The sequence below is a fragment of the Azolla caroliniana genome, unplaced genomic scaffold (assembly GCF_043228905.1).
Source record: "Azolla caroliniana isolate FFs.n. ecotype wild unplaced genomic scaffold, voAzoCaro1.0.p SCAF_14, whole genome shotgun sequence".
Taxonomy (NCBI): domain Eukaryota; kingdom Viridiplantae; phylum Streptophyta; class Polypodiopsida; order Salviniales; family Salviniaceae; genus Azolla; species Azolla caroliniana.
The window spans coordinates 10,401,204-10,428,791 of NW_028230449.1; the positions used below are offsets into that span (position 1 = coordinate 10,401,204).

Here is a 27,588-nt window from a genome sequence, read left to right on the forward strand (position 1 = left end):
AATATCAAGCTCCCTAGAGACAATCAATCAAATCGTCTATGCAGGGCAATGGATATGAATTCTTAATCTTCACTTTATTCAAGTGTTAGTAATTAATACACATGCCATGTGCCCTCTTTCTTCTTCTTTTTTACTAAAAGAACATGTGCACCCCATGGAGATTTACTATAACATATATAACCCATTCGTGAATATTCCTTGAGTTGCTTAGATACCTCATCCTCTTCGGATCATCTTAATCGATACAATGTATACTTATAGGTGCAATCCCAATAAAAAGATGGTCTATATTGCATATAGGAGGTAATCCATATGGTAGTTCACTTGGAAAAGAATCACGAAAATCATTTAAGATTTCATCGAGTAATTGTTCGTGACACTATTGATATTATAAACTTGAATGTCTGTATCAAGTACACAATCAAATAAGTAGTAGAACAAGACAATTGGATATTGACGGCAAGGGAACATTCAAGGAGATTGTTATTTAACACATTATATAAATGGGTACAATCAATTATCGTTTAGTGTAAAATATATTGAATGGTGAACTCAATCAATAGATAAAGAAGAGTTTTATTTAAAGAACCGGGGAAAACCCAATATTACATAAATGGTATAAAGATTCATTACATGGAAAACTAATTGTTCTACATACGTATCAATGTAAATTGCCCATGAATGAATTGCTTTGTTGATGTATTGTACTCATCCATAAGCCAATTGCACCTTATAGGTGTGATCACTTATGGTGGGTTGGATTCCCCATATCTTCTGAACCAAATGATCATTCACAAAATTATGCGACCTTCCCGAGATCCATTGATGTACTCATTTGCATGGAGTAAAGCATTGGATCCCATATAAGTACATATATAGTGAGGGAAAGAACATTTACAACTACTCGGGGCGCTTGATTTGAGTCGAATGCCTGCCTATAAGTCGGTTGGGTGCCTACCCTAAGACAGTCAGGCACATGCAGTCAGAGAGGAGGGCTCCAAGTGATTAAAGTCAGTTAGAGTTGGGGGCTTGGCGAGAGAGGTTGGTAGCTTTTTGGATGGCGCGCTTTTCAGGATAAAGATCGGACGATGCAGATCAAACCCAACCTCAACTAAGTGTTTGTGACCGCGATTCCCTCACCAAGCGTCTTTATGATTTGATAGCAGAGGTATCTCCAGAAGTCTACCTACCTACCATACATAGATATGTACATACATAGATGCATAATATATGTATGTACATAGTACATGCATAGATACATACATCATACATACATATATGATATATGTATGCATGAATTTGTGTGCTACTGTGTGTGTGTGTTATATAGAAGAGAAGGAAGAGACGCAGAGAAAGAAGAGTAGTAAAGTAAGCAAGGGACAACAGGGTTTTAGTTGAATACACAGAAAGATACATACAGAGTGATATAGAGACATGCTGGTGGCAGCTCTGCGGCGCCCATCGCCGAACCCTCTGTTGCTTTTCCCATCTCCTCTCAGAGCACCACCATCATCACCATCATCAGCATCAAATGATCGATCTTTCCTTTCTCGCCTGTGGTCCTCCATCGCCCACCACCACCATCATCAACAACAGAATGCTCTTCTTCTTGTTCGTCTTTACTCCTCAGATCGCAAAGATGACAAGGACCCACTTCCAGAATTGGACGACGTAGCTGACAAGTCACTCCACAATGACGTTTCCTCAGATGGAGGTAAGATTAGTGAGAGTAAGCTCAAAGCGAAGAAAGAGAAGGCTCAGGATGAACAATCTGTGGCTAAGGCAACATTACCTGGACTTTGGAAACGTTTCCTTATGAAGCCTAAAGAGGTTAAGGAGGTCAAGGAGAACAAAGAGGTTAAAGAGACCAAGGATCTTAAAGAAGCAAAGGAGAAAGAGAGTACTGAAAGTAAGGAGCTCAATGAAGTGAAGGAGATTGTAGAGGTGAAGGATAGCAAGGAGAGTGACGGAGCAGCTTCATCTGCTGCAGCAAATGCACCCGAGAAACGCCCTGATGCCATTGTTCCCACTTTTGTTCGCTACGAGAAAGTTCGAGAGGTAAGTGACATGAGTATCTGAAAAGGAAACAGAAAAAACACTTAAAAAACTCACGAATTTGTGTAATTTATACTTGCCGAATTTTTCAAATTACTTTTCAGTTTGTGTATAACTGAAGGTAGAAGAATTTGCCAAAATCTGAGAAATGCTTAAATTCTACAAACATTTCTTTTATACATAAATTCTCATATTTCAAAAGGTCATGGCTTCTAACTTTGTAGGAAATCTACCCTTTGAATGGCGTTTGCTATGAGAAATATATTGAATAACATTTTAACTAAGAATTTTTTTCGGTTTGATAAAGTCTAAGAAGTAAGGATGATGGGAAATGAGAAGAAATCCTTAACTGGTTTATTAAATCAGATTAGGGATTTGCTGTACATCAGTTTTAAATAAGAAGCATGCATTTTTACTTTTTGTGACATGCCTATTTACGTAAATTTCCCTAAGGTATACCCATTGTAAAGCATCAGTCTACTCATACACTTTATGCCATTAATCATGCAATATATAGCTCACATTTCATTATATGGATACTCTCTAAAGGATCTTTAATTTGTTCATTTCAATTACCAACACAACATTAGCTCAATCCTTACTTGCCAAACAATCTAGATTTTATTCCGTTCAATTACAAGACTCATAAAGGCCTGGGTTTGCTATGGGATTACTCCTCTGTGTGTGAGGTCGATCTGTATATCCTTCAGTTTGATTAGAAGCACCCAATCATGGTATGTAGGTGTTTATATTATCTTTTTTCTTTTCTAATCTACACTGTGGGTCCACCTTAACTTGTGCTACCCATCTATGAACAATTCCTTTGCCTTAATTTAGGAATATCTTAGTTTATATTGGGAAACAAGAGTGGTAATCAATTTATGCCAATGAGGCGACGACATTTGCTCCTTGTTGATCATAGGAATATTTAAGAAGAACTTGGCAACACATGGCAAAGGTGTCAGTGCTTGGAGAAATTGGCAGAATCAATATAAAGTGAGGAATGGGAACATAAAAAAACCTAGAGAATTGGTTAGTTGTTGAGAGGAGGGTGGGAATTTTTGACATCAGATGTGTTGTGCGGGATTTGTAAGGTAGCTGCAGAGATATATCCATGTGCTGTCCTCAAGTTTGATGGCCTTATCAAAAATCTTACTACTTCGAGTAAGGAATGCCAACTTTCCATGTTTAGTACCGAAGACTCTTGCAACACATCCAATAGTCTTACAGGTCATGTTACTGGTCGCTCTAGGAGGATAAAGATGTTGTTGATGATGTTGCTAGTTTGGTTGATGATGTTGTCGCGTTGAACTTCCAGGATTTTATTCAACGGGAGAGAGAAGTGAAGAAGAAGGTTGGGGGAAAGAGCGTGGGATTATGTGGAATAGATGCCAAGAATGAAGTGAAACAAAATACTTTTATTACTTGAATATATCAATCTACACTACTGAAATGATAACATTTTAATTGTCTCTGTAAGATGAGCCTCTCATATATTTGTAGGGAGAGAGATTCAAACTCTTTCTTGTTGCTTGATGGATGAAAGCTTTTGTGATAGGCTATTGCTCATTGTAGCACACTTCCTTTCTCCCTCATATTTTCTCTGATCACTATCTTCTTTTTCTTCACTTCATTGTAAGCAAAACATAAGGAATTATAGACGAAAGAAAGGAAAGAGGGGTGCCAAACCACTCGACCGCCCCCTAGCAACGACGTGAGACAGATCCAACCCCCTCAATGTCCCATACCATGAAGGGTTGATGTGAGTCTTACCTTGGGTTGCATGAGTATCGCACGTGTTTAGCTAACAAGAGCCATACCACACTGTCATAGTCTCAACATAAGTCAAGCCCCCCCTTGATAAGAAGGTAGTTAGCCTTCTTATATAGGTGGAAACCCTAGGCCCTAGGGTGTTCAGACTTGGCTACTTTATGTGAAGTGGTCAAGTGATAACACACTTAACAATCATTCCACACCATAAAATTGAATATTACAATGGTAATGTGATGACACATGGAGGCCAATGAAAATATGTATTAGTTAATTACATAAATTAAGCAGGTGAGACCTTTGGGATTTCTTAATCCTTCACCATGCAAACTTAAATCTGTTTAGGTGAACAAAACGTTTCTGGTAGCTCTGATGTAAATAGGAGATAAAAACAATGAGCAATCTCTATCGTAGAGCTCTTTGTGTGGACAACTTGTATCATGAACTGGCTGTTCTACTTTCACTTACTATTTTTTTGATTTACTTAGATAATTTTGAATCTGACTTTCCTCAGTGCTATATAATATCAATCTCATTGTCATGTTAAATTTCAACAGAGAAACAACTTGCCAAGTGCATAAACTTTGCCAATCTATCTTTGGAATGCAACATTTGGATCTTGGTATATTTGAGTATGTAATGGAATTATTTTCTTGCTTCTCACTCGGTCGTGTACTATGATTCGTACACATACACATCAAATTTGAAAATCTCAGATATGTGTCTAGACCTTGTATGTATAATATATATATGCATACATCCATGCACATGTAGAACTATTTATGAGAGGAGCTTATGTAGAAACATGTATAGTGTTGACACACAGATGAATATATCAAAACTAAACCAGTTTACCTTATGGAGCTTTCTGAATGTGTATGAATATGATGTTGGTATTGGTTTGCCAGCCAGCCCCCTCAAGGAAACATGTTCTACTTTTTTAGTGTGATGTGTGATTCCTCAGCTGGAGGAGTATATTAAACTGTTTAAAATTCACAATTGATCTAATACATATATCTCTTATTTTTGTTCAGTTTTTTTTTGCTTTCAGTTATATTTATTCATAATGCATGCTGGAACAAAATACTGCGTCTTATCACTTGCAATCTTTTTCTGATGTGATGTTAAAATTGTGTTTAATGATAACACGTTGCTGGAATAATTCCTCATTCTACTGGCTAAGAGACCAAGAGAAGGTGATACTGAAAATAATGACATGGCATGTCTTCTGGTGGAGTAATGTCCTAGCAGGACGTTAGAAAATTGGCACTGTATTCGTCAACTTTTTAATTGATAAAAACAAATATTATCCAACATTATATTTTGATAGGAGAGATTCCAATGATATGGTTTGATTTGATCAGTTCTCAGTTTACGCACCCTTTCTGTTCGAAAAATGAAGTTTCTATGCCTAATGGCTTAATTGCTGATTGACTGCAGGTTCTTATCGTTCCATTGACGGAAAAACCTGCTTTCCCTGGTCTCTACAGAGCTCCCACAATTACGGTAGGTGAATCTATCTTTTAAAACAATAAAATTTCCACTATATTTTTTCTTTTACATTGTAAGTTGGTAAAAATTTACTATAATGTTTAATCTTGATATAGGACTCAAAGTTGATCGACAAAATCTTAGAAGATAAGGCTGCCGATAAACGTTTTGTAGGTGCATTTCTTCTGAAGGACTCTTCACAATTTCGCTCAGGCGTTCCTTCTTCATGGATAAGCGAAGCAGAGCCGAAAGAGGAGGATAAACTGAGGGGGGTTTCTTTATACAAGCAGCTGTATGAGTATGGTACACTCTGCAAGGTTTGCTTGTGGTTTTTCTGCTCTTCTGTATCATTAGCCTATAGATGATGTGTTTGAATTGAATAAAACACTGATTGTTGAAAAAGTTTTTTTTCCATATTTTAAGGTGAAGAACGTAACCAGAATGTTCAATCCGCCACAAGTTGTGTTACAAGGCCATGTCCGGCTGCGATTGACAGGCATAGTGAGTTTCTTACATTGAAGTGTTCAATAATTTGACTTTGTTCATTCATTTTAAAGTTTGGTTATTCTGCCTTTACAGGTTTCCGAGGATCCTTTAGTTGCATCTGTAGAATGGGTCAAGGTCAGTGCTTTGATGCTGTATGATATGAAGTGGTTTGTCATGTATATATGTTGCATGTATCTCTATCTTTAAGTTGAGAGTCCATTATTGTGAAACAAGATAAATCTTAGTATTCTGTATTCATTTAAATAATCAAAAGTTCATTTGGCCATAGAATTATGATATATATATATATATATATATATGTCCTCAACGAGAGTCAGCTTTGATTCATTGGGAGTAGTACCATGCGTTCTGAGCTGAAATCTCTTGTCTGACACATATTAAAGACCGTGCATGTTTTCTCAGCTGTTTTTCCTTTGTTCCAACCTTCTTAACGTTCTTTCTCTCTATCTGGTGTAAAATATGTCCCATATTGAGGCACATCATTGTAATACTCCAGGTGTAGAAGTGGAGATTTTTATAATGGTATAGCAATATTGTAGTTTAAATTATTCCTAACTTCTCTTGTTTTCTGCAATGATAGAACTGAAGCACATGTTTTTTTTGACTGGATACTATGTACTTTGCAGCTGTATTGTTTGGTTCATATTTTTCTATATTTGCACTTAACTTCTTATCTTTTAATGTTGAAGTGAACACATCTGCTTGAGTTTTATAATTGCATGAGACCAGGAGGCCATACTGAGTCACTGATCACTGTTGATTCCATTGATGATAGGACAGTGAATAATCATCACTGTTGATTCCATTGTTCCAAGGCCGTTTATACATGGCCATCTGAAAAGTCTTTGATTTACTGCTTTTTAAACTCATCTTTCTTCAACTAATTAAGGTGCAGTATAAACTTGTAATCCCTATTTGTGGGTTCTAGTTATTTATCGTGGGAATCATGTGCCTATGAATGTTTAGCATGATTTTTTTGATATATACTCAATTAGCACATGAATCATATGTTAGGAACAATAATGCACAAATGATTGGAGTCTTATAATCTTTCACTAACAATAAAGTGCATGGAACCTGGAATCCTCTTGTGGTATCTATACTCAATTAGCATGGGAATCATGCATTAGGAACATTAATGTACAAATGATTGGAACTTATCATCTTTCACCAACAATCAAGTGCACAGTAAAGTTGGAATCCTCGTGTCCTGAACCAATTAAAGTAGTCAAATATATGAAGTATTTTCTGTATTGATTTCAATTTAGAGCATGAATATTAATTGATTAGTATACGCTTATAACATTGGTTTCAACATCCCAGGAAAGTGAAAACTGGAAATCAACTGAGAATTAATTTCTGAAACATGATTGAAACAACTGTGTTACGCGGCCTTATTTTTTTCAAGTTTTTGTGTCCTATGTTAACAAACAAATATTTGACTGAGCTTTCTAAGTAATTGGAATTATCATTCTGGATATAAGACAATGGTGACTGTTCTGGAGTGTATACTGTTTGTTATTTTATTATATAATGTGCAAGATCTCACATAAGCATTCTGAAGACTTCTGTAACCAAGTTGGTTTCTTTTGCTTAAATGCTGTGTGAAATCGATCCAGAAAGAGATCCAAGTGAATGGACATGGTGTATTGTGATGTAAGATATTCATGAAGCATAGTGATAAATTATTAATGTTTCAAAGTCTGGTGCTATATTTCCTGTATAGGACAAGCCTTTTGATGCTGAAAATGACGTTCTTAAGGCCACTCTTCTTGAGGCAATAAGTACTATGCAAAGTCTGATGATGTTGAGCCCTTTCTTCAGGGAGGGGATTAGTCAATTTTTGCAGGTATCACATGATTTTGAGTACAATAAAATAGTGTTCTTGTGTGTTTAGAAATTTTGAAGTCTATTCAGGTGATGTAACCGTCTCCATAATTTGGCACAGAGCGGAGGTTCTTTGTATCCACCTCAAGTGGCTGATTGCGGTATTGGATTGTCAACAACTGAAGGGACTACCCAGCAACAGGGTTTGGAAGAACTGGATGTATGTTTCAAACTCCTTTATCAAGGAAACGTTTTTAAGTAACTATTGCTATTTAACTGAATATTCATTTCTTCATGTTGTGGACTTAATCCAGGTCCTGAAGCGCTTAAATATGGCCCTTACACTCTTAAAGAAAGATCTTGATATCTACAAGCTACAGGTCTAAATTCATTCCTGAATTCAGAGCAAACATATTTGGGGGAAATGTTGTGTTTAGAGTTGATGGCTGGAATCATTCAAATTTTTTTATCAGACCATTGAATGTTCTTATTAACTCTCCAGTATCTATCTTAGAGTTAGTGTTTGATAGTCAGAATTTGTCCAAGCAGGCATCCATAGCAAAAGCTATTGAAGAAAAAGTAAGTGGAGAACAGCGCCGATTTTTCCTCATGGAGCAATTCAAAGCTATTAAGAAGGTAGTTTTTCATAAGTGTGACTTCCGTAAATCAACAATCACTGTCGCATATTTTTGCATATGCTTTACTCAGGAAATCAAACTGAATTAATCACATGAACAGGAATTAGGATTGGAGACAGACGATAAGACAGCACTAAGTGGTTAGTTTGAATATATTGGACGCATATCTTTATATTCTGAAGATTGAAATTGAGAAGTAGTCTGTTTTTTATCTATATCTGTTGGATGCAGCAAAATACAGGGAGCGGATGGAGCAACATAAAAGTGGATGCCCTCCTCATATTCTTCAAGTTATTGAGGAGGAGTTAACCAAGCTTCAGCTTCTAGAGGCTAGTTCTAGTGAATTTAATGTGACTAGGAATTACCTTGATTGGCTAACTTCGATGCCTTGGGGTCAATACAGGTTACTACTTGGCATTCATCTCTTTTTCTTCTTCTTCATAATACTATGGTTTGTACGATTTGAGACTTACAGTTTTATGGGTTTGTGGACAGCAAGGAGAATTTTGATGTTAGTCGGGCAAGGAAAATTTTGGATGAAGATCATTATGGACTCACTGATATAAAGGAAAGAATCATGGAGTTCATTGCTGTTGGGAAGTTGAGAGGAACTGTGCAGGGTATTCTTGATTGTTCTGTGTGTGCAATGTTTTTCAGAATGCTGTTATTCTGCTAAATCCTGATTCATGACATTGATGATTATTTCTGTACTCCATGTCTGGCATGCACTATTTTTGCTGTATGATTGGTTGATGTGTTAAGTAAATAGGATAGGTTCAAGTATTTATATATTGCTTTATGTTGCTGTGCTAAATCGTGATTTGTGGCATTGGTAATTATTCCTGGAGTTCATGTCTAGCATGGGAATTTTTGGTTTTGATCAATCAAAGTGTTAGGCAGAGTGGTCTAGACTTAAAGACCACTTATGGTGATCTTGCTCCTCTATTTGGAAAAATGGGGTTTTAGAAAGATGAATATGAAGCTCTTTGGTTCATCTGATTAATTTTGTGAAAATGATTGTCAAATTAATGAGCTGTAAAATAAATGTTTACAGGTAAAATAATATGCTTGTCTGGACCTCCTGGTGTTGGCAAGACAAGTATTGGAAAGTCAGTAGCTAAAGCATTGAATCGTAAATTCTTTCGCTTCTCTGTTGGAGGGTTGAGTGATGTTGCAGAGATTAAGGTATCTTGTATGACCTAGATCTGTTACATTTGGAAGTCAAAACTTTTGCCACCAAAGACTCATATTCTTTATATTTCAGGGACATCGAAGAACCTATGTTGGTGCAATGCCTGGGAAAATGGTTCAGTGCTTAAAGGCAACCATGACAGCTAATCCTCTTGTACTTATTGATGAAATCGATAAGGTAAGATATTGCACATAAATACTTGGCTTGATCAGTTGAACAACGTTTAAATGATATAGCCTCTTGAATGCAGTTGGGACGAGGACATGCAGGCGATCCTGCTAGTGCACTTCTAGAGTTGCTGGATCCAGAGCAAAATGCCAACTTTTTAGATCACTACCTTGATGTTCCGATTGATTTGTCAAAAGTAAGCATTTTATACAACAGACTGTCAAATTATGTTTGAGCCTATGGCTAACAAGTGAGAAAATTCCAATGCACAGGTATTATTTGTATGCACAGCAAATGTAATTGAGACGATACCAGGACCATTACTGGATCGTATGGAGATTATTCGCCTTGTTGGATATATAAGTGATGAGAAGATGCACATTGCACGGGACTATCTAGAGCCTGCTGCACGGTCAGGATGTGGTATCAAACCAGAGCAAGTATGCATGCATATTTATTGCTTTTCCATGGCTTTTTTCTGTCAGAATGGTTTTTGGTTTCCAAAACTTTTTGATGTTTTCTACAGGCTATAATAACTGAGGGTGCACTGCATGTGCTGATTGAGACATACTGTCGTGAGGCTGGAGTCCGAAATCTTCAGAAACAGATAGAGAAGATTTATAGGAAGGTCTGTGTTAAACTTTATTTATGAATGCATGTATTTTCTATTATTCAACTGACTTTGTTTGACATCTGAGAATGTAAATCAGGATTACATGTGCTGTTTTTAAGTGATTGGCTGCTTCTGATAGCCTTTGCTTTCTGCACTGTGAGAATGTATTTACATACGATTTTCCGCCAATAGTTTTCTTTTTCCCTTTTGAAAATGCAGGGTCACCATTGTTGAAAGTTATGTGGATTCATGATGCTCTTTTTCAACTTGTTTGTTTTTTATATTTTAGACAGCGAATCATGTATTCGTGTTCTCGATTAGTTCTAACAGTCTTCATATTTTTGAGGTTCTAATCCTTTGTAAAATTCTATGTTTTCTGCATAATATCACAGATATGTACATAAACACACTCACACATGTCCTCACATATTAATAATGTTATTGTTTCTGCCATTTGCAATTTCTCAGTTTCTTGTTTCGTTGGCCTTTCTGTTTTTTATTATCACTGATCAATATTAGTGCTTGTGCAGATTGCGCTCAAATTGGTTTCAAAGGATGCAGAGATTCGTGAGAAGATGAAGGTTGTTGATGTACCCACTGGATCAGATGAGAATCAGAAAGAACAAATAGTTGGTAACCAAGAGCAGGAGCAAGCAGATGAAGCTGTCAAAGCAGAAGAGGGAGGGAGAGAACCCGCTGAGTCTACTGAATCTGCCGAGGTTGTCTCGGAGGTAATTATAGATGAAGAAAACGTATTATCTGGTGAACCAGATGATATGGGAAAGGAGGTGAAAGGAGAGAGTAATGAAGAAACAGTAGTATCAGAGCAGGTACATGGATTTTAGGTTAGCGAATAAGTAATTCTCTATTTGCATTTATGAGCACAGACTTTCCGATCTGCAGGTTGAAGAAGACATTTCCCAGAAAGAAAGTAAAGTTACAGAAGATTTCACCAAAGAAAGTGAATTAAAGGAGCAATCACCTCCAGGAGATCAAAGCAATGAACCAACTTCAGAGAAGGTTAGATATAATAGTAGCAATATACAATATTTATTACAATTGCTGGTAACAAAATGAAAAGACAGAAAAACTGTAAAATATTATATTTAACAAAACAAAGTGATGTCAGAAATAGAGGGTAAGGTGATTAGATCCATGCATAGAGGTTGTTGGTATGATCACATACTGAGTTTGTAAGGTAATAAATATCCTACCAGTTAGATGATGTCATTGACATTAATGGACGTGATCAATGGAGTTCTGCTGTATATGGAAGATGTAAATAGATAAGGTTTCCTAATTATTGATGTGGAAGCAGTATGTTGTGTGGATGTATGTGAAAGGAGAAAAGTTGAGAAGAGAGGTAGGAATAAGCTAGTATAAACATTCACAAGAGGGGGGATGAAGGTATTAAGCACAAGAGAAAAAAGGTTCATTCATCATCACATTACAAAGTAGGCATTTATATACATGTTCCGATACACCAACCATATTGAATGTGGTAAGTCTATGACTGGGTTTACGCCAAAATGTGGTTGGTTTACACTCCCCCTCAAAACTGGTTGGTTTACGCTAGAAGAGAGAGAGAGAGAGAGAGAGATTAACGTCTTTTAAGAGGCCAAAATGGCCTATAAGACCAAATAAGAGATTACATCTTGAGTGTTGTCTCGTCTTTGAGAACAAATCAAAATAAAATAAATACTACACAGTAAATAAGATGAAAAGAGAAGAAACGAGGGAATCTAGTTTTTGGCACATGTGAGATTCTCAAGCTAGGTATATTGTAGCTTTTGTCTTCGAAAGATCTCTAGCATAGGTCGATTCAGAATGGAAATGTCTCCGAAGCGAGGGAAGCATCTACGATGGCGGGAGATAATGGCTTTTATCTGTCGATGACAAGGGTGTCGAAGGCGTGGTCTACGTGCACGGCAAATTGCTATTGCCCGATCAATTGTAACCCCTTTGTTATGTCCTGGTCTGAAGCCCATTTGTGTATCCCGTGATGGACTTGTAGAATTAGTAGGAGTGATGGGGCTAAAGAAAGTTGTGATTGTTCTTTGTGGATGAGCTTGTGTGGCTGTATTCTTCAACAACTTTTCTCGATGTCTCTTGAGCTCTAGCAAGAAAAGTCCTAGGCATCGTTGGTCCTCATATTCCGTTACTTTGCGTAGTGGGCCAAAGCCTTGTTTAAAGAGGCAATGGTATCTCCCTCTGATTTCATAAAAGACACTACAATGACAAACATAGTGTTCCTCAGATTCCAGTCTTTGATGACACAATTGGCAAATTCTCTCTTCTAGAGGTAGTTGTGTATATCTGCCTACCTCAATCTGTAGCTGATGTGATGAAGTTCGCAGCTGCCGTATCACACTACGCAGCGCATGGGATAGATGTATGTCCATATAAGGTGGCCTGATGACGAATCTATCCTCCGATGTATGTAAGAAGTGCATCTTATAGTGGGCCATCTTTGTACCAAGTGGTATTTTGGGGCTGATCCATGTTATCTTGTTTTCCAAGTTAAGAATATCAGTTCGGATCACTCTATTCTTTTTCACTTTGGTCATATTTAGGTGGGGACAGTCCAAGCTATATTGTGTTGGGATTACGGTCCCTCCGGATGGGATGGTCAGATGTCCGGGAATCGGGAATGAAGACCCGAATGAGGAGTACCCGGTATCGGAGCCGGATGATGAAGACCCCGGCTACGGAGCCGGATGATGAAGACCCCGGCTACGGAGCCGGATGACGAATGTACCCGGAGAGAGATCCGGATGCGGGGACATATTTGTGAATATGTTTGCCAAGGGCCCTCTAGGCTATATTTGTAAATAGCCCGAAAGTCATATGTGTATAAATATGACTTAGGGCAAACAGTTGTTGTTGTTGCTCATTTTTCTGGTTTCCACTTAGAGGGAGCGAAGTGAGAGCAGCAGAGAGAGAGAGAGAGAGAGAGAGAGAGAGAGAGAGAAAGGAAGAGGTCGACGCCTCTGTGTAATACCGCCGCCTGTGGCGAGGACAGCGAGCTCAAGGTCGTCGCCTTGCAGCTCGCCATTGTACATTCCCCGTGCATAGTGATAGTTGGAGTCTGAGGACTCCCGTGGTTTTTCCCATTTAGGGTTTTCCACGTAAAACATCCTGTGTACTCTTCTCTCTATTGTCTTCGTGCATTTTGTATTTCCTGTTTTCTGTGAGTTGATCCTATTCCTCGGTTGCGGCCGAGCACTGTGTTTAACAAACTGGTATCAGAGCAAGGTTAACACAGAAAATGGAAGGCGGCGGTAGTGGGCCTCCGGGCATGATGGTGTTGAACTCACAGAACTACGCCGACTGGAAGATAAAGATGGAAGACCTTCTCATTGTCCGAGACCTGTACGAACCGATCGACAATGCCGAGATACCCAAGGGGGTAATAGAGTCGGAGTGGAAGCTCCTGAACCGGAAAGCCGTAGCGACGATCCGACAATATGTCGATGTAAGTGTTCTGCAACATGTGGCGAACGATACGAACGCCTATGAGATGTGGCAGAAGCTGTCCGGACTGTATGAGAGGAAGAATGCTCTGACCCGGACCTCCCTGATGAGGAAGATAGTGAATCTTAAGTACCGGGACGGCGAGAGCATGGTCGAACACGTCAGCACGTTCATGGGATTCGTGAACCAGCTTGCGGCGATCAAGTTCCCGTTGGATGACGCAATGCAAGCCATCATGCTGATGTGTACCCTTCCGGAGAGCTGGGAGAACTTGGTAGTTACTCTCAGCACCTCCTGTAAGGAAGAGAACTTGTCTTTACTAACGGTAAAGACAAGTATTCTAAATGAAGAAGCGCGTCGGAGAGATAAAGAACCGGCCTCTGACTCGAAGGCGCTGCTTACCGAATCGGAACGGGGAAGACAACGGAACCGAAGTCCGCAAAGACGGGAGAAGTCGGGGACACGGTCGCAGTCGAGGGGAAGACCTACATGCTTCTACTGTGGGAAGCCGGGGCACTTCCAGAAGAACTGTCGGCACTTCCAGAAGAACGGTACCGATTCGAAGAAGTCACCGGAGCGAAACGGTGCATACCGGGGAGCCACGGACCGGAGAGGTCCGGATCGGCGAGGGCAGGACCGGAAAGGAACGACGGCACTCGCGGCAAGTGAAGAAGAGATAATGCTCATTACCGAAGTGACGGAGCTAAACCTTGCCGGTGAAGAGATGACCTGGGTGGTTGATTCCGGAGCGTCGTTCCACCTGACCCCGGAGAAGAAATACTTCTCATCCTACACAGCTGGTGAGCACGGCTGTGTCCGGATGGGAAATGAAGGTACATGCCGGATTGCCGGCATAGGAGACGTGTGGCTGATGACATCAACCGGATGCAAGATGCTGCTGAAGGATGTTCGACACGTTCCGGAGGTTCGATTGAACCTGATTTCGGCCGGGAGGCTAGACGATGAAGGCTACACGGGTAGCATCCGGAACGGTGTCATGAAGTTCAGCAAAGGGAGCCTGATAGTGGCTCGGGCCCGGAAGGTCAACACACTGTACCTGATGAATTCCCGGCTATGTCCGGAGGAGCTGAACGTGGCAGCTGACACTACCGGTGAGCTGTGGCACAAGAGACTGTGCCACATGAGCGAGAAGGGGATGAAGAGGCTTGCCGAAGACAACCTGATACCGGTAAAGCACGTACAACTGGGGAAGTGTACCGACTGTCTGGCCGGTAAGCAAAACCGGACCTCTTTCCGCTCAAGACCACCGATGAGACGTAGTGTACCATTGGAGTTGGTACGCACTGATGTGTGTCAGGTAGAAACGAAGTCACATGGCGGAGCCCAGTACTTCGTAACATTCATAGATGACCATAGCCGGAACCTGTGGACGGCACCGTTGAAGACAAAGGACCAAGTATTGTCCGTCTTCAAAGAACTCCACGCGAGAGTGGAAAGAGAATCCGGCAAGAAGCCGAAAGCACTACGAGCGGATAACGGAGGAGAATACCGAGGGCAATTCGAGGAGTATTGCCGTTCGATGGGAATCCGGCTCGAGTTTACTGTGCCGAAGACGCCGGAACTGAACGGGCTGCCGAGAGGATGAACTGGACCATAATGGAGAGGGTTCGGAGTATGCTAGCACATGCGAAATTACCCAAGGGATTTTGGGCTGAGGCAATGTCGACGGCGACATATGTGATAAATAGATCACCCTCAGTACCTTTGGATGGAGACACGCCGCAGAGAGTGTGGACCGGCAGGGAAGTATCCTACCGGCATCTGAAGGTGTTCGGGTGTCTCGCATATGTGCATGTGGCAAAGGACCGGAGAGGAAAGCTAGATCCAAAGACCCGGCCATGCATATTCCTCGGTTACGGCGACGACGAGTTCGGCTACCGAGTATGGGACCCGGTCGACAAAAGGATATTCCGGAGTCGTGATATCATCTTCATGGAGGACAAGACACTCACCGACTGGGAGTCGGAGAAGAAGATGAAGAGCTCCAAGTCGACCGGTGAGGATCAACTCTACGAGGAGCAGTCCCGACCGGCAAGGGACCGGTTAGCACTCGAGGATCCGACCGAAGACGGTGAAGAAACAGAACCGGCCGAGGAAGATGAAACTGATACCGGAACCGGCCCCGATCCCGAAATGGATTCGGATGAAGAGGAAACGGAGGAGCCGGTTACTGAAGCTCCGGAACGGAGATATCCTCTAAGAGAGAGAAGGGCCCCCCGGAGATTTCTGGAACCAGAGCACGTGCTGCTAACCGACGAGGGGAAGCCGGAGAGTTTTGAAGAAGCAAAGCTTGACACCCATAGCCGTAGGTGGTTAAGTGCCATGTAGGAGGAGATGGATTCCCTGCATGAGAACCACACATATGAACTTGTGGAGTTGCCGAAAGGAAAGCGGGCACTTCGAAACAAGTGGGTGTTCAAGCTGAAACCGGGAGATGCCGGAAACCCCCCGAGATACAAAGCCAGGATCGTGGTGAAGGGGTTCCAGCAGAAGAAGGGCGTCGACTTCAACGAGATATTTGCCCCGGTAGTGAAGATGACCTGCATCCGGACGGTGTTGAGCATAGCGGCAAGCATGGACCTCGAGGTAGAACAGATGGACGTGAAGACGGCATTCCTTCACGGTGACCTCGAAGAAGAGATCTACATGCAGCAACCGGAAGGATTCGAGAAGAAAGGGAAGGAGCACCTGGTATGCCGGTTGAATAAGAGCCTTTACGGACTGAAGCAGGCTCCCCGGCAATGGTACCGGAAGTTCGACTCTTTCATGACCGACGAAGGGTACCACAAAACGCAGTCCGATCACTGCGTGTTTGTGAAGAAGTTCGAAGGAAGAGACTTTCTAATACTCCTCCTGTACGTGGACGACATGTTGATCGTCGGACGGGACCAGGTCAAGATACGGATGCTGAAGAAAGCGCTTCACCGAACCTTCTCAATGAAGGACCTGGGTCCGGCGAGGCAAATACTAGGGATGCACATCATCCGGGACCGGAAGAAGAAGCAGTTGTGGCTGTCACAGGAGAAGTACGTGACAAAGGTGCTTCACCGGTTCAACATGTCGGAAGCAAGACCGGTCGGGTCAACCCTCCAGGCAAACTGTAGGTTGTCCAGCAAGCAAAGCCCCAAGACAAAGGCTGAGAAGGAGGACATGATGAAAGTACCATACGCCTCTGCCGTCGGAAGCTTGATGTACGCAATGGTGTGTACACGACCGGACATAGGATATGCAGTCGGAGTGGTGAGCCGGTACATGAGCAATCTCGGCAAAGAGCACTGGAACGCGGCCAAGTGGATACTCCGATACCTGAAGGGCACGGCAAACGTGTGCCTCCGATTCGGCTCCGGTAAGCCCGAACTCGACGGCTTTACCGATTCGGATATGTCGGCTGATGCAGATACCAGCCGGTCCACATCAGGGTATGTGATGACGTATGCAGGGGGAGCTGTTTCGTGGCAGTCGAGGCTGCAGAAGACGGTTGCGTTGTCGACCACGGAGGCGGAGTACATGGCGGCTGTTGAAGTCGGCAAGGAAATAATATGGATGAAGGACTTCATTAGAGAGCTCGGTATCCGGCAGGAGGAGTACCGACTCTACTGCGACAGTCAGAGTGCCATCCACCTTGCGAAGAATGCGGCCTATCACTCCCGGACGAAGCACATCCAGCGAAGATATCACTGGATCCGGGAAAGGATAGAAGACCAGGAGTTCGTGCTGACGAAGATCCACACGGACGAGAACGGGTCAGATATGCTGACCAAAGTGCTCACACCCGACAAGCTGGAAGCGTGCCGGAAGAGGGTCGGACTGGAAAGACATCCCATGCCGAAGTGAAGGGGGAGTTTGTTGGGATTACGGTCCCTCCGGATGGGATGGTCAGATGTCCGGGAATCGGGAATGAAGACCCGAATGAGGAGTACCCGGTATCGGAGCCGGATGATGAAGACCCCGGCTACGGAGCCGGATGACGAATGTACCCGGAGAGAGATCCGGATGCGGGGACATATTTGTGAATATGTTTGCCAAGGGCCCTCTAGGCTATATTTGTAAATAGCCCGAAAGTCATATGTGTATAAATATGACTTAGGGCAAACAGTTGTTGTTGTTGCTCATTTTTCTGGTTTCCACTTAGAGGGAGCGAAGTGAGAGCAGCAGAGAGAGAGAGAGAGAGAGAGAGAAAGGAAGAGGTCGACGCCTCTGTGTAATACCGCCGCCTGTGGCGAGGACAGCGAGCTCAAGGTCGTCGCCTTGCAGCTCGCCATTGTACATTCCCCGTGCATAGTGATAGTTGGAGTCTGAGGACTCCCGTGGTTTTTCCCATTTAGGGTTTTCCACGTAAAACATCCTGTGTACTCTTCTCTCTATTGTCTTCGTGCATTTTGTATTTCCTGTTTTCTGTGAGTTGATCCTATTCCTCGGTTGCGGCCGAGCACTGTGTTTAACATATTGGAACGGCGGTAGTACATTTATACTCATGCCATGTGACTCGAACCATTGATGCATTTCAGCATACCAACAATGAGTGTCTCCATTTTCAGCCAGTTGTCTTGATGACATAAGCCTTGGGTACCTTCGTTTAGGTAGCTCCCAAAGACATTGGATAAATGTCACTGATCGGAACAATGCCTCGGTTATTATAGGTGCTGTTCTCATCTCTGCTCGGATTATATCGTGGGGCACCGATGCTTTGCTCCTTATCATGCGAGCAATCATTGACACTAAAGGTCTCGCTAAATCTTTCCAATGATTTGCCTTGTTAAGACTCGGTCCCCATGTTTCTACTCCATAGAGAAGATTTGGTGTGACAAGTGTGTCAAATAACCATAGCTTAGTCCGTGGCTCTTGGAACTGCAGATGTGCACATTGTCTCTCGAGAGCACCAAGGGCTGAATATCCACGAGAAAGTCGGGCACAAGCAGCCTCTTGTAAGGAGAACCTAGGTCTTGTAAATGTTACTCCTAGGTATGTGTAGGAGCGTGTGTATTCTACCTTTTCCTCTCCCAAGAAGAATTCTGGTTCTGATTTTGTTACCCATGCTTGAGTGGTGTTAAACACCATCACTTTAGTTTTGTCCATGTTGATTGACAAACCTTTGTCCGTACAAAATAGTTTTAAGGCATTTAGATGTCTTTGTAGTCCGTCCGGAGAGTCAGAAATCAGCACAATGTCATCAGCATATAGTAATATTTGTATAGCTATACCTGGTAGGCGTGCTCTGGAACCCCAGAATCTCTCAATGTAATGTGATACCTCATCTATATAGAGACTGCAGAGAGTGGGGGATAGTGGGCATCCTTGCTTCACTCCAATTGTCCTAGCCACGGCCTTTGACAAGCCCTTGGGAGACCACACTTTCCCTGACACGGATAATGATGAACTAGGCCCAAAAATAATGATAATAAGTGACTTTTGGCCACATGTACACTATAAGGGGATCATTTAGGGCCTTTACCCCAACAGGCTGAGAGAGAGAGAGAGAGAGACCCATTTAGGTTTGACCAAGTTCACACTGAACTAGGCCCAAAAATAATGATGATAAGTGACTTTTGGCCTTTATAAATAGGGCCTTTACCCCAACAGGCTCATCAAGAACTGCCGCTGCTTGTCAACTCCAAGTGCCTTGGTGAAAACGTCGGCGGTCTGCACGTCGGTGCTGACATGTCGGAGATCAATGTCTCCTGCTGCAATCTGCTATGTCTCTTGCTGCAATCTGCTCTCAGATGTAGTGGTACTGCTCCTCAATGCACAGGTCATTCTGTGATCCGTAACATTTCTGGTCCAATCCGCATCTGTATACCCTTTGAGTTAAATCGGTTCATTCTTCTTGCAGAAGAGTCCTTGATCGAGGGTGCCAATGACATATCTTAATACCTGTTTTGCACCGTTCCAATGAATGTTGCTTCGTGTTTGCATGGATTGGTTTAGAAGTCTGACGAGATAGCTCAGGTTGGGTTGGATGATAGTTATAGATGAGACTCCTGATTATTTGCAGATATTGTGTAGGCTCGCACACATTGCCGGAATCTTCATGCAAGTTTAAGTTGTGATTGAGAGGGGTCGAGATGGGCTAATACTCGGCTATGTCGAATTGGAATAGTAGGTTCAAAATGTAATGGCATTGCGTGAGTAAGATCCCATTGGGTGTTTGGATGATTTTTATTCCTAGGAAGTAATGGAGTTTGTCCATATCCTTTGTCTCAAGCTTGCCGAAAAACTGTGTTTTCAGTTGGTTGATGTCGTTGAGGATTTCTCCTGTGATTACTAGGTCGTCAACATACAAGATGATAAAGACTGTTCCGAACATATAGTGGGTTGTTAGATTTCAACGCTTCGAAGCTGATTTGGTGAAAATATTGCGTTATCATCGAGTGTCACGCACATGGAGCTTGTTTCAAGCTGTAGAGAGATTTCTTCAACTGGCATGCTGCACATAGGTGCACTTTAGACTTAAATCCGGGTGGTTGTACTACGTACACTTCTTCTTTGAGCTCCCCTTGGAGGAAAATATTCTTCACGTCCATCTAGTTGAGATGCCACCCTTTCATTGCCGCAATTGCTAGTAGGTGCATATTGTCATCGTCTTTGCACCGGTGCAAAGGTCTCCTAGCAGTCGATCCCATGCTTTTGAGCCGAGCCTTTTGCTACAAGTTGGGCTTTGTATCGGTTGACGGTGCCATTGGAATTATGCTTGACCTTATACACCCATCAACAACCAATTGCCTTCTTTTGTTGGGAGGATGGGACAAGGTCCCATGTGTCGTTGTAGACCAATGGCTGCATCTCCTCCTCCATGGTTTCCGTCCATCTTGTTTCTTGGGCTGCTTTGGCGAAGTTTTCTGGTTCACGAACAGCTGCCACCTTCATCATGAATGCAAACTGATGCGCCATGTACTCATTGTAACAGAACCTCATGATCGGGTTACTTTGCCGAGTTGATCGGCGAAGCTTCTCATTTGCCAATTTGAGGGCCCTCTTAACTGCTGGTTTTCACATGATAGGTACACCAAAGTTACTGCTGATCAATCATGGCGAATTTTCCAAATGGATATTGTTCAAGGACATGTTCTCGATTTCATGTTTGAGCATCATTGACTTGCCTTTAGCTTGTAGAGCTTGGGTTTATAGCGATACCACATCCGAGTCTTTGTCATTCTGGGTCAAGCTTCGGTGACTTGACGGTGATTATGGTCCACTTAATTGATTCAGATCTGACTCTCGACATGATCACCTATAATGATCGTTCTCGGCAGGTTTTTATCACTATTGTCTGTGTTGGAGTCGGATGTTTCCGGCATGTCAAGTGTTGGTGGTGCTAGGCATACCATGATGTTGCCTCACTGAAAATTATGTCTCGGGTAACTCAAGCTAGCTGAATCGTGGGGTTGAAGCACTTCTACTCCTTTTGGTTGAGTGAGAATCTGACTAGGATGCACTTTTCCGATTTTGGGTCAAGCTTATGTCTCTCCTTGTGGGGTATGTGCAAGTATGCAATGCTGCCGAAGACCTTCACGTGTGAAAGGTCTGTCTTTCTCTCGAAGTACTTCTCGTAAAGGGTCTCATCATGAACTCCCTCCGTCATGGATCAATTCATTAAGTAGATGCTTGTGCATATTACCTCGGCCCAGAAGAACTTGGGCATTTTCTTTTGTGCAACATGGCCCGTGCTACTATGAGAATTGGACAATTCTTTCTTTCAGCAACTCTGTTTTGTTGAGCTGTGTGCCGACAAGTGAATCATTGACATATCCCTTTGGTTTATAGGTATGTCGTGAACTTGTTTGAGAAGTACTCTGTTGGATCATAAGCATTGAATCTTTTGATTCATCTTTTTCTTGACTTGGTTCTTTAGTCGTTGGAAGTGCATGAGCACTTTACTTTTCTTCTGCATTGGGAATATCCACGCATGCCTGGAAAAGTTGTCGAGGAAGGTTGTGAAGTACCTACGTTCATAGCCTGTCCCCATATGGATGACATTGACTACGCCTCTGTTTACAGTTTGCTTGTTCAGAAAGGGAAGCTTGTGTTGTTTTCGAGTTAGCATGCCTTGCATACTTGGTTGAAGTTTTTCAAACCAAACTTCGGAAACCATTGGCTACTCCTTTCAATTGCATTGCTGAAGGTTTTGAATGTTGATGTGGCTGATTCTTCGCTGCCACAAGTTGATGTCGGACTCTATCTTGAGTCCTTTGGTGTACATGGCCGATTTCATCGCTTTTACGTCAAGGATGAATATTCAACCTTCTCTACGTTCATGAACGATAAGTTGACCCTTATCCTCGATAGCGCAACTTCCTCGGTACCGAACTTGCAAGATATTCTTGATATACCCCTTGTTACTAGAATGGCTGAAAGCCACGTCTTTAATGTGTTTGATTAGGTGTGTCGAGTTGTCTCTTGTCTTGACATAGTCGCGTCGCTCCAGCTATCTCATATTTTGGAACCATTGTTCATGGCTCATCATGTGGTTGGAGGCTCCCAAGTCAACAAACCACATGTCTTCGACTTCAAGATGCTAGTCGACATCACGTTCACCTCGTGGTTCATGATGAACACCAAACCATAGTCTCCTATGTTGTCGACTCGTGCTTGCCAAATTGCTCTTCCTCTTTCGACAATCTTCTTTGTAGTGGCCAGTCTATGACAGTCGTTTGGCTTGTTTTGCCAACTTGAGCCATTGTTCTCCCCCTCCTTCTAAAGGTTCCTCGCCCAAGTCCACTCATGTTGAATTTGAGAGTTCTTTGCTTATTGTGGACCTCTTCCACTGCTTCCTTGACTGGGTGTTCCTCTTCTTCCACGTTCGTGTCCTCTACCTCCATTCGAGTGCGTCTAGAGCATCTGACCATCACTCATCTATTTTTTGCGGCTTTCACATGGTTCTATTCTACCAATAGCATTGATTTAGGTTGAAGAAGGATGGGGGACTTTCTCTTGTACAAATGGCTGTCTGGAGCCATCTGAATTGTTGTGCGAGGTTGCTTAGGCATACTCGCACTATCTCGTCCTTATCGGCGGTGACATTTATCGACCTGAGGGAATTGCATAGGTCCTTGATCTTGAGGTTTAGTTGGTCATGGACATATCTCTCTGTTGAATGTTGTTGAGCTCTAGTAGAAGTTGGAGCTTTTGAGCAATGCTATTGGCGGTGAAGATCTTCTTCAAGTTGTCCCATGCTTCTTTTTGTGTCTCCGTGCCTCAAATGTAGCTGAGCATGTGGTCATGAACACATGTGGCTAGACAATATAAGAATTGACTTGCTGCTTGCTCCCATGCAGGGTAGTCTATGTGTGTTGGGTTGGGCTTCTTCAACAAGGTATTGGTTCATCTTGTACTCTGAAGTTGCAAAGTTGTTGCGGTTGAGCTTCTCCGTGGGACGTGAGCTACCCATTTGAGTATTCATTGTTGGTGAAGACTTCCGCCTTCTTAGCTTCTTCTTTCGATCGTGCTACGTAGCCGTACTATGATAGGCGATAGCGAGTTCGATGTCAGAGTCTCGGGCACACAAACACTCTAGGCGGATGGGCTATATTGAACCCTCACGTTTTGATAAGATGTAAATAAATAGAGTTTCCTAATTATTTATGCGGAAGCAATGTGTTGTGTGGATGTGTGTGAGAGGAGAGAAGTTGAGCAGAGAGTTAGGGATTAGTGAGTATAAACATTCACGAGAGGGGGAATGAAGATATTAAGCACAAGAGAAGTGAAGGTTCATTCATCATCACATTATAATAAGTCACTGTGGGTACTATAAACACGTTCGGATACATATGGTTATGGTGGGTTGAGTTTAACTAATTTTTATCTTTTAACTAGCAATTACATCTTGATATGTCATGATATGAAACTTTCTAGTTTGTTTAATTTTCCAGGAAACTACTGTGGAGGAGCTTTCCATGGAGGAAACACTAAAAGATGTACCGAAGATGATTGTGGATGAGTCTAACCTTTCAGAATATGTGGGCAATGCGGTATTTCAAAGTGATCGATTATATGACCAAACACCAGTTGGAGTTGTTATGGGTCTAGCTTGGACTGCAATGGGGGGTTCTACTCTCTATGTTGAAACTACACCCATAGACGAAGGAGAAGGAAAGGGCTCCCTACAGTTAACAGGTCAGCTTGGAGATGTAATGAAAGAGAGTGCTTCCATTGCCCATACTGTTTCAAGGGCAATACTGCGACAGAAAGATCCATCAAATACATTCTTCAGGAATACAAGTTTACATCTTCATGTTCCTGCGGGAGCCACACCAAAAGATGGACCCAGTGCTGGATGCACAATGATCACATCGCTACTATCTGTTGCAATGAACAAGTCTGTTAAGAAGGATGTGGCAATGACTGGCGAAGTTACGTTGACTGGACGGATATTACCAATTGGAGGGGTATGCATGATAATAATAATAATTTTTTCGCTCTTTTAGCAATATAGCTTATATATTTTACTAGTGGGGAACCTTAATGTGAGGTTAAATGTAGTGGGAACTTCAAATATGAGGTGAAACCTTATGGACAATATGGCATGTGTTTTAAAATCTCAATACGAGGTGAAGAAACCAAAGTAAAGTTAATGTACATAAAATGCCTTGAGAACCTAGTCTGTGTACAAGCACTCAAAAGATTCTTTGAAGATTGTTTAGTGGAACATATTATAGTTGATACAAAGTTATGACTTGTATATTTGATTTCTTATGTGCAGGTGAAGGAGAAGACGATTGCAGCAAGGAGGAGTGGAGTCAAAATTCTCATCTTTCCAAAGGCTAACAAACCCGATTTTGAGGAGTTATTGCCACATGTCAAGGAGGGTTTTGATGTGAAATTTGTTGAACATTACAATGAGATTTATAAGATAGCATTTGGAGAGCAAGAGGAAGAGACAAAAAGCGAGTTGTGTGATAATGCGTCTTCCAGTGCAGAGTGAAAGAAAAGAGAAACCACAATGCCCTAAAAAATTTGTGTTCTAGAGATTCAAGTATAAATCCACATCTGATTGCACTTCATTTCTTCTCAAAGATCGGGCATTTGAGTTTGCTGGTTTTCCGATGAATTTGTTTATCGGAATTTTCATATACCAGTTAAAGTGAGGTAACAATCAATCAATATATAATGCCCTTTCGAACTTGTGTTCCTTGCTAAGGAAAACAGGTAAATGCACATGACGGCCAACCATCTATACTTTATGCCGAGTGACATTTATTATGGGCATGAGGGATGACTCTCAATTAGGATATTTTTAAAGCTAAAGTGGAACATTGCTTGCGGTGCAATATTACTGAAGAGAAGATCCTCGTCAATTCGAGTATAATTGCAAATAAACTCGCCATATTATCAGAATTCAATGCAGAGTGGAAACTAAATTGGTGTTTTTTTGATGATCATGACAATTTATGCTTCCAAAAGTAGAGGAGAATTTAGTCAAAAAGAGCGGTATAGCTGTTGGTCTTGACATTATTTGTATATGATTCTTCTTTATATTATTCTGTATGATTCGATGTTCAGCATCATCGTGTGTTCTCTCTGTATCTATTGTAAGTCATGGAATGCTTGATTTTTCAGGTTTTTCTTTGTCTTGAACGTGATATAGACTGTCATTGACAAACACAAAAGAAGTGAACATAGTATGACACCACAAAACAAGTAACATAATACGAACACAATTATTATTTTTAGGTCATCATTTCTGAGATGCAAGTTTCACCCACCTGCGTGCACATAGACATGTCCAAAAACGTTTTTTTACGAAGTTTTTATAAGCTAAGAAACAAACACTATATGCCCTTAAGATGTGATCACTTCCCATTGAGAAGTTACGAAACAAATATCATATGCCCTCTTACTTAAGACAAAATCACATAAACTTCTTAGAATCGTATTAGAAGTAAGCAAAAAGATCCAAAAGATTCATAAAAGTAAAATTGTGTTTTAGTTGGATGCAAGATATGGCAAAATGGTTTGGTAGATGGGATGCAACACACTTGCGTCTTGATTCTTCTATTAATGAGGCCTTTTTGCAACTGCCATGCATCACAACATGGGGAAAATATGGAGGCTCATGCTTCACACATTATACTACACATGTTGTACTTAACTACAAAACCATATTCTTTGCCGAAAAGTACACATTGATACATGTTAGAGCTTGTCCCATTGTTTACCATCCGAACCATTGCTTCTATGTGACTTAGCTCGCATGCATTGTGATGTGAGACATGACATTGGGGCACAAGTGAGAGAGTGGTCAACGATGCACACATACCTTGCCCTAAAAAGGTTTGAGAGTCTGAGTATCACACTTTTTGTCTACCATCTGAATCATTGCTTCTATGTGACTTAGCTTGCATGCATTGTGATGTGAGATGGGGCACTGGGGCACAACTGATGAGAGTGGACGACGATGCACACATACTTTGCCCTAAAAAGGTTTGAGAGTCTGAGTATCACACTTTTTGTCTACCGTTCGAATCATTACTTCTATGTGACTTAGCTTGCATGCATTGTGATGTGAGATGGGGCATTGGGGCACAACTGATGAGAGTGGACGACGATGCACACATACTTTGCCCTAAAAAGGTTTGAGAGTCTGAGTATCACACTTTTTGTCTACCATCCGAATCATTGCTTCTATGTGACTTAGCTTGCATGCATTGTGATGTGAGATGGGGCATTGGGGCACAACTGATGAGAGTGGACGACGATGCACACATACTTTGCCCTAAAAAGGTTTGAGAGTCTGAGTATCACACTTTTTGTCTACCATCCGAATCATTGCTTCTATGTGACTTAGCTTGCATGCATTGTGATGTGAGATGGGGCACTGGGGCACAACTGATGAGAGTGGACGACGATGCACACATACCTTGCCCTAAAAAGGTTTGAGAGTCTGAGTATCACACTTTTTGTCTACCATCCAAATCATTGCTTCTATGTGACTTAGCTTGCATGCATTGTGATGTGAGATGGGGCACTGGGGCACAACTGATGAGAGTGGACGACGATGCACACATACTTTGCCCTAAAAAGGTTTGAGAGTCTGAGTATCACACTTTTTGTCTACCATCCGAATCATTGCTTCTATGTGACTTAGCTTGCATGCATTGTGATGTGAGATGGGGCATTGGGGCACAACTGATGAGAGTGGACGACGATGCACACATACTTTGCCCTAAAAAGGTTTGAGAGTCTGAGTATCACACTTTTTGTCTACCATCCGAATCATTGCTTCTATGTGACTTAGCTTGCATGCATTGTGATGTGAGATGGGGCACTGGGGCACAACTGATGAGAGTGGACGACGATGCACACATACTTTGCCCTAAAAAGGTTTGAGAGTCTGAGTATCACACTTTTTGTCTACCGTCCGAATCATTGCTTCTATGTGACTTAGCTTGCATGCATTGTGATGTGAGATGGGGCACTGGGGCACAACTGATGAGAGTGGACGACGATGCACACATACTTTGCCCTAAAAAGGTTTGAGAGTTTAAGTATCACACTTTGATACAATGCTCTACATGTGATCATATTTGACTATGTTTCCACACATATTCAACCAAAACCAATTCTTGCATGAATTTGATCAAAACCACAATGTGCAACTTGACTGCAACATTCATTGGTAAAGTTCTTGAACATCTAGGGTCATTACTCATTTTCACATGTATAATTACGTGAAATGTAATATTTTTGGCCTCATAGGTCATATTTAAAATGTGAAGATGATAATTTAGAATCTCTTTCTCTTTCTCTCTCTCTCTCTCTCTCTCTCTCTCTCTTGTTAAGAGCGCACATTCATATTAATTGTATGTAAACTCCACTTGTTACAACTTCTTAGCCTC

The 27,588-nt window shown here is 41.8% G+C and overlaps 1 protein-coding gene across 1 annotated transcript; it reads left to right on the forward strand.

Annotated features, from left to right (window-relative positions):
* The first annotated feature begins 1,396 nt into the window (after positions 1–1,396).
* On the forward strand, positions 1,397–25,247 carry LOC147855427 (lon protease homolog 1, mitochondrial-like). Its single transcript, XM_087330824.1, has 21 exons — positions 1,397–2,058; positions 5,266–5,331; positions 5,433–5,633; positions 5,740–5,817; positions 5,896–5,937; positions 7,550–7,672; positions 7,772–7,870; positions 7,965–8,030; positions 8,200–8,286; positions 8,389–8,428; positions 8,520–8,691; positions 8,784–8,908; positions 9,343–9,473; positions 9,553–9,657; positions 9,731–9,844; positions 9,921–10,088; positions 10,175–10,276; positions 10,792–11,091; positions 11,165–11,281; positions 23,623–24,138; positions 24,453–25,247. Exons 1-21 carry the CDS (start codon positions 1,435–1,437, stop codon positions 24,672–24,674), a joined length of 3,498 nt encoding a protein of 1,165 aa, XP_087186950.1. The 5' UTR covers positions 1,397–1,434; the 3' UTR covers positions 24,675–25,247.
* The last annotated feature ends 2,341 nt before the right edge of the window (positions 25,248–27,588 follow it).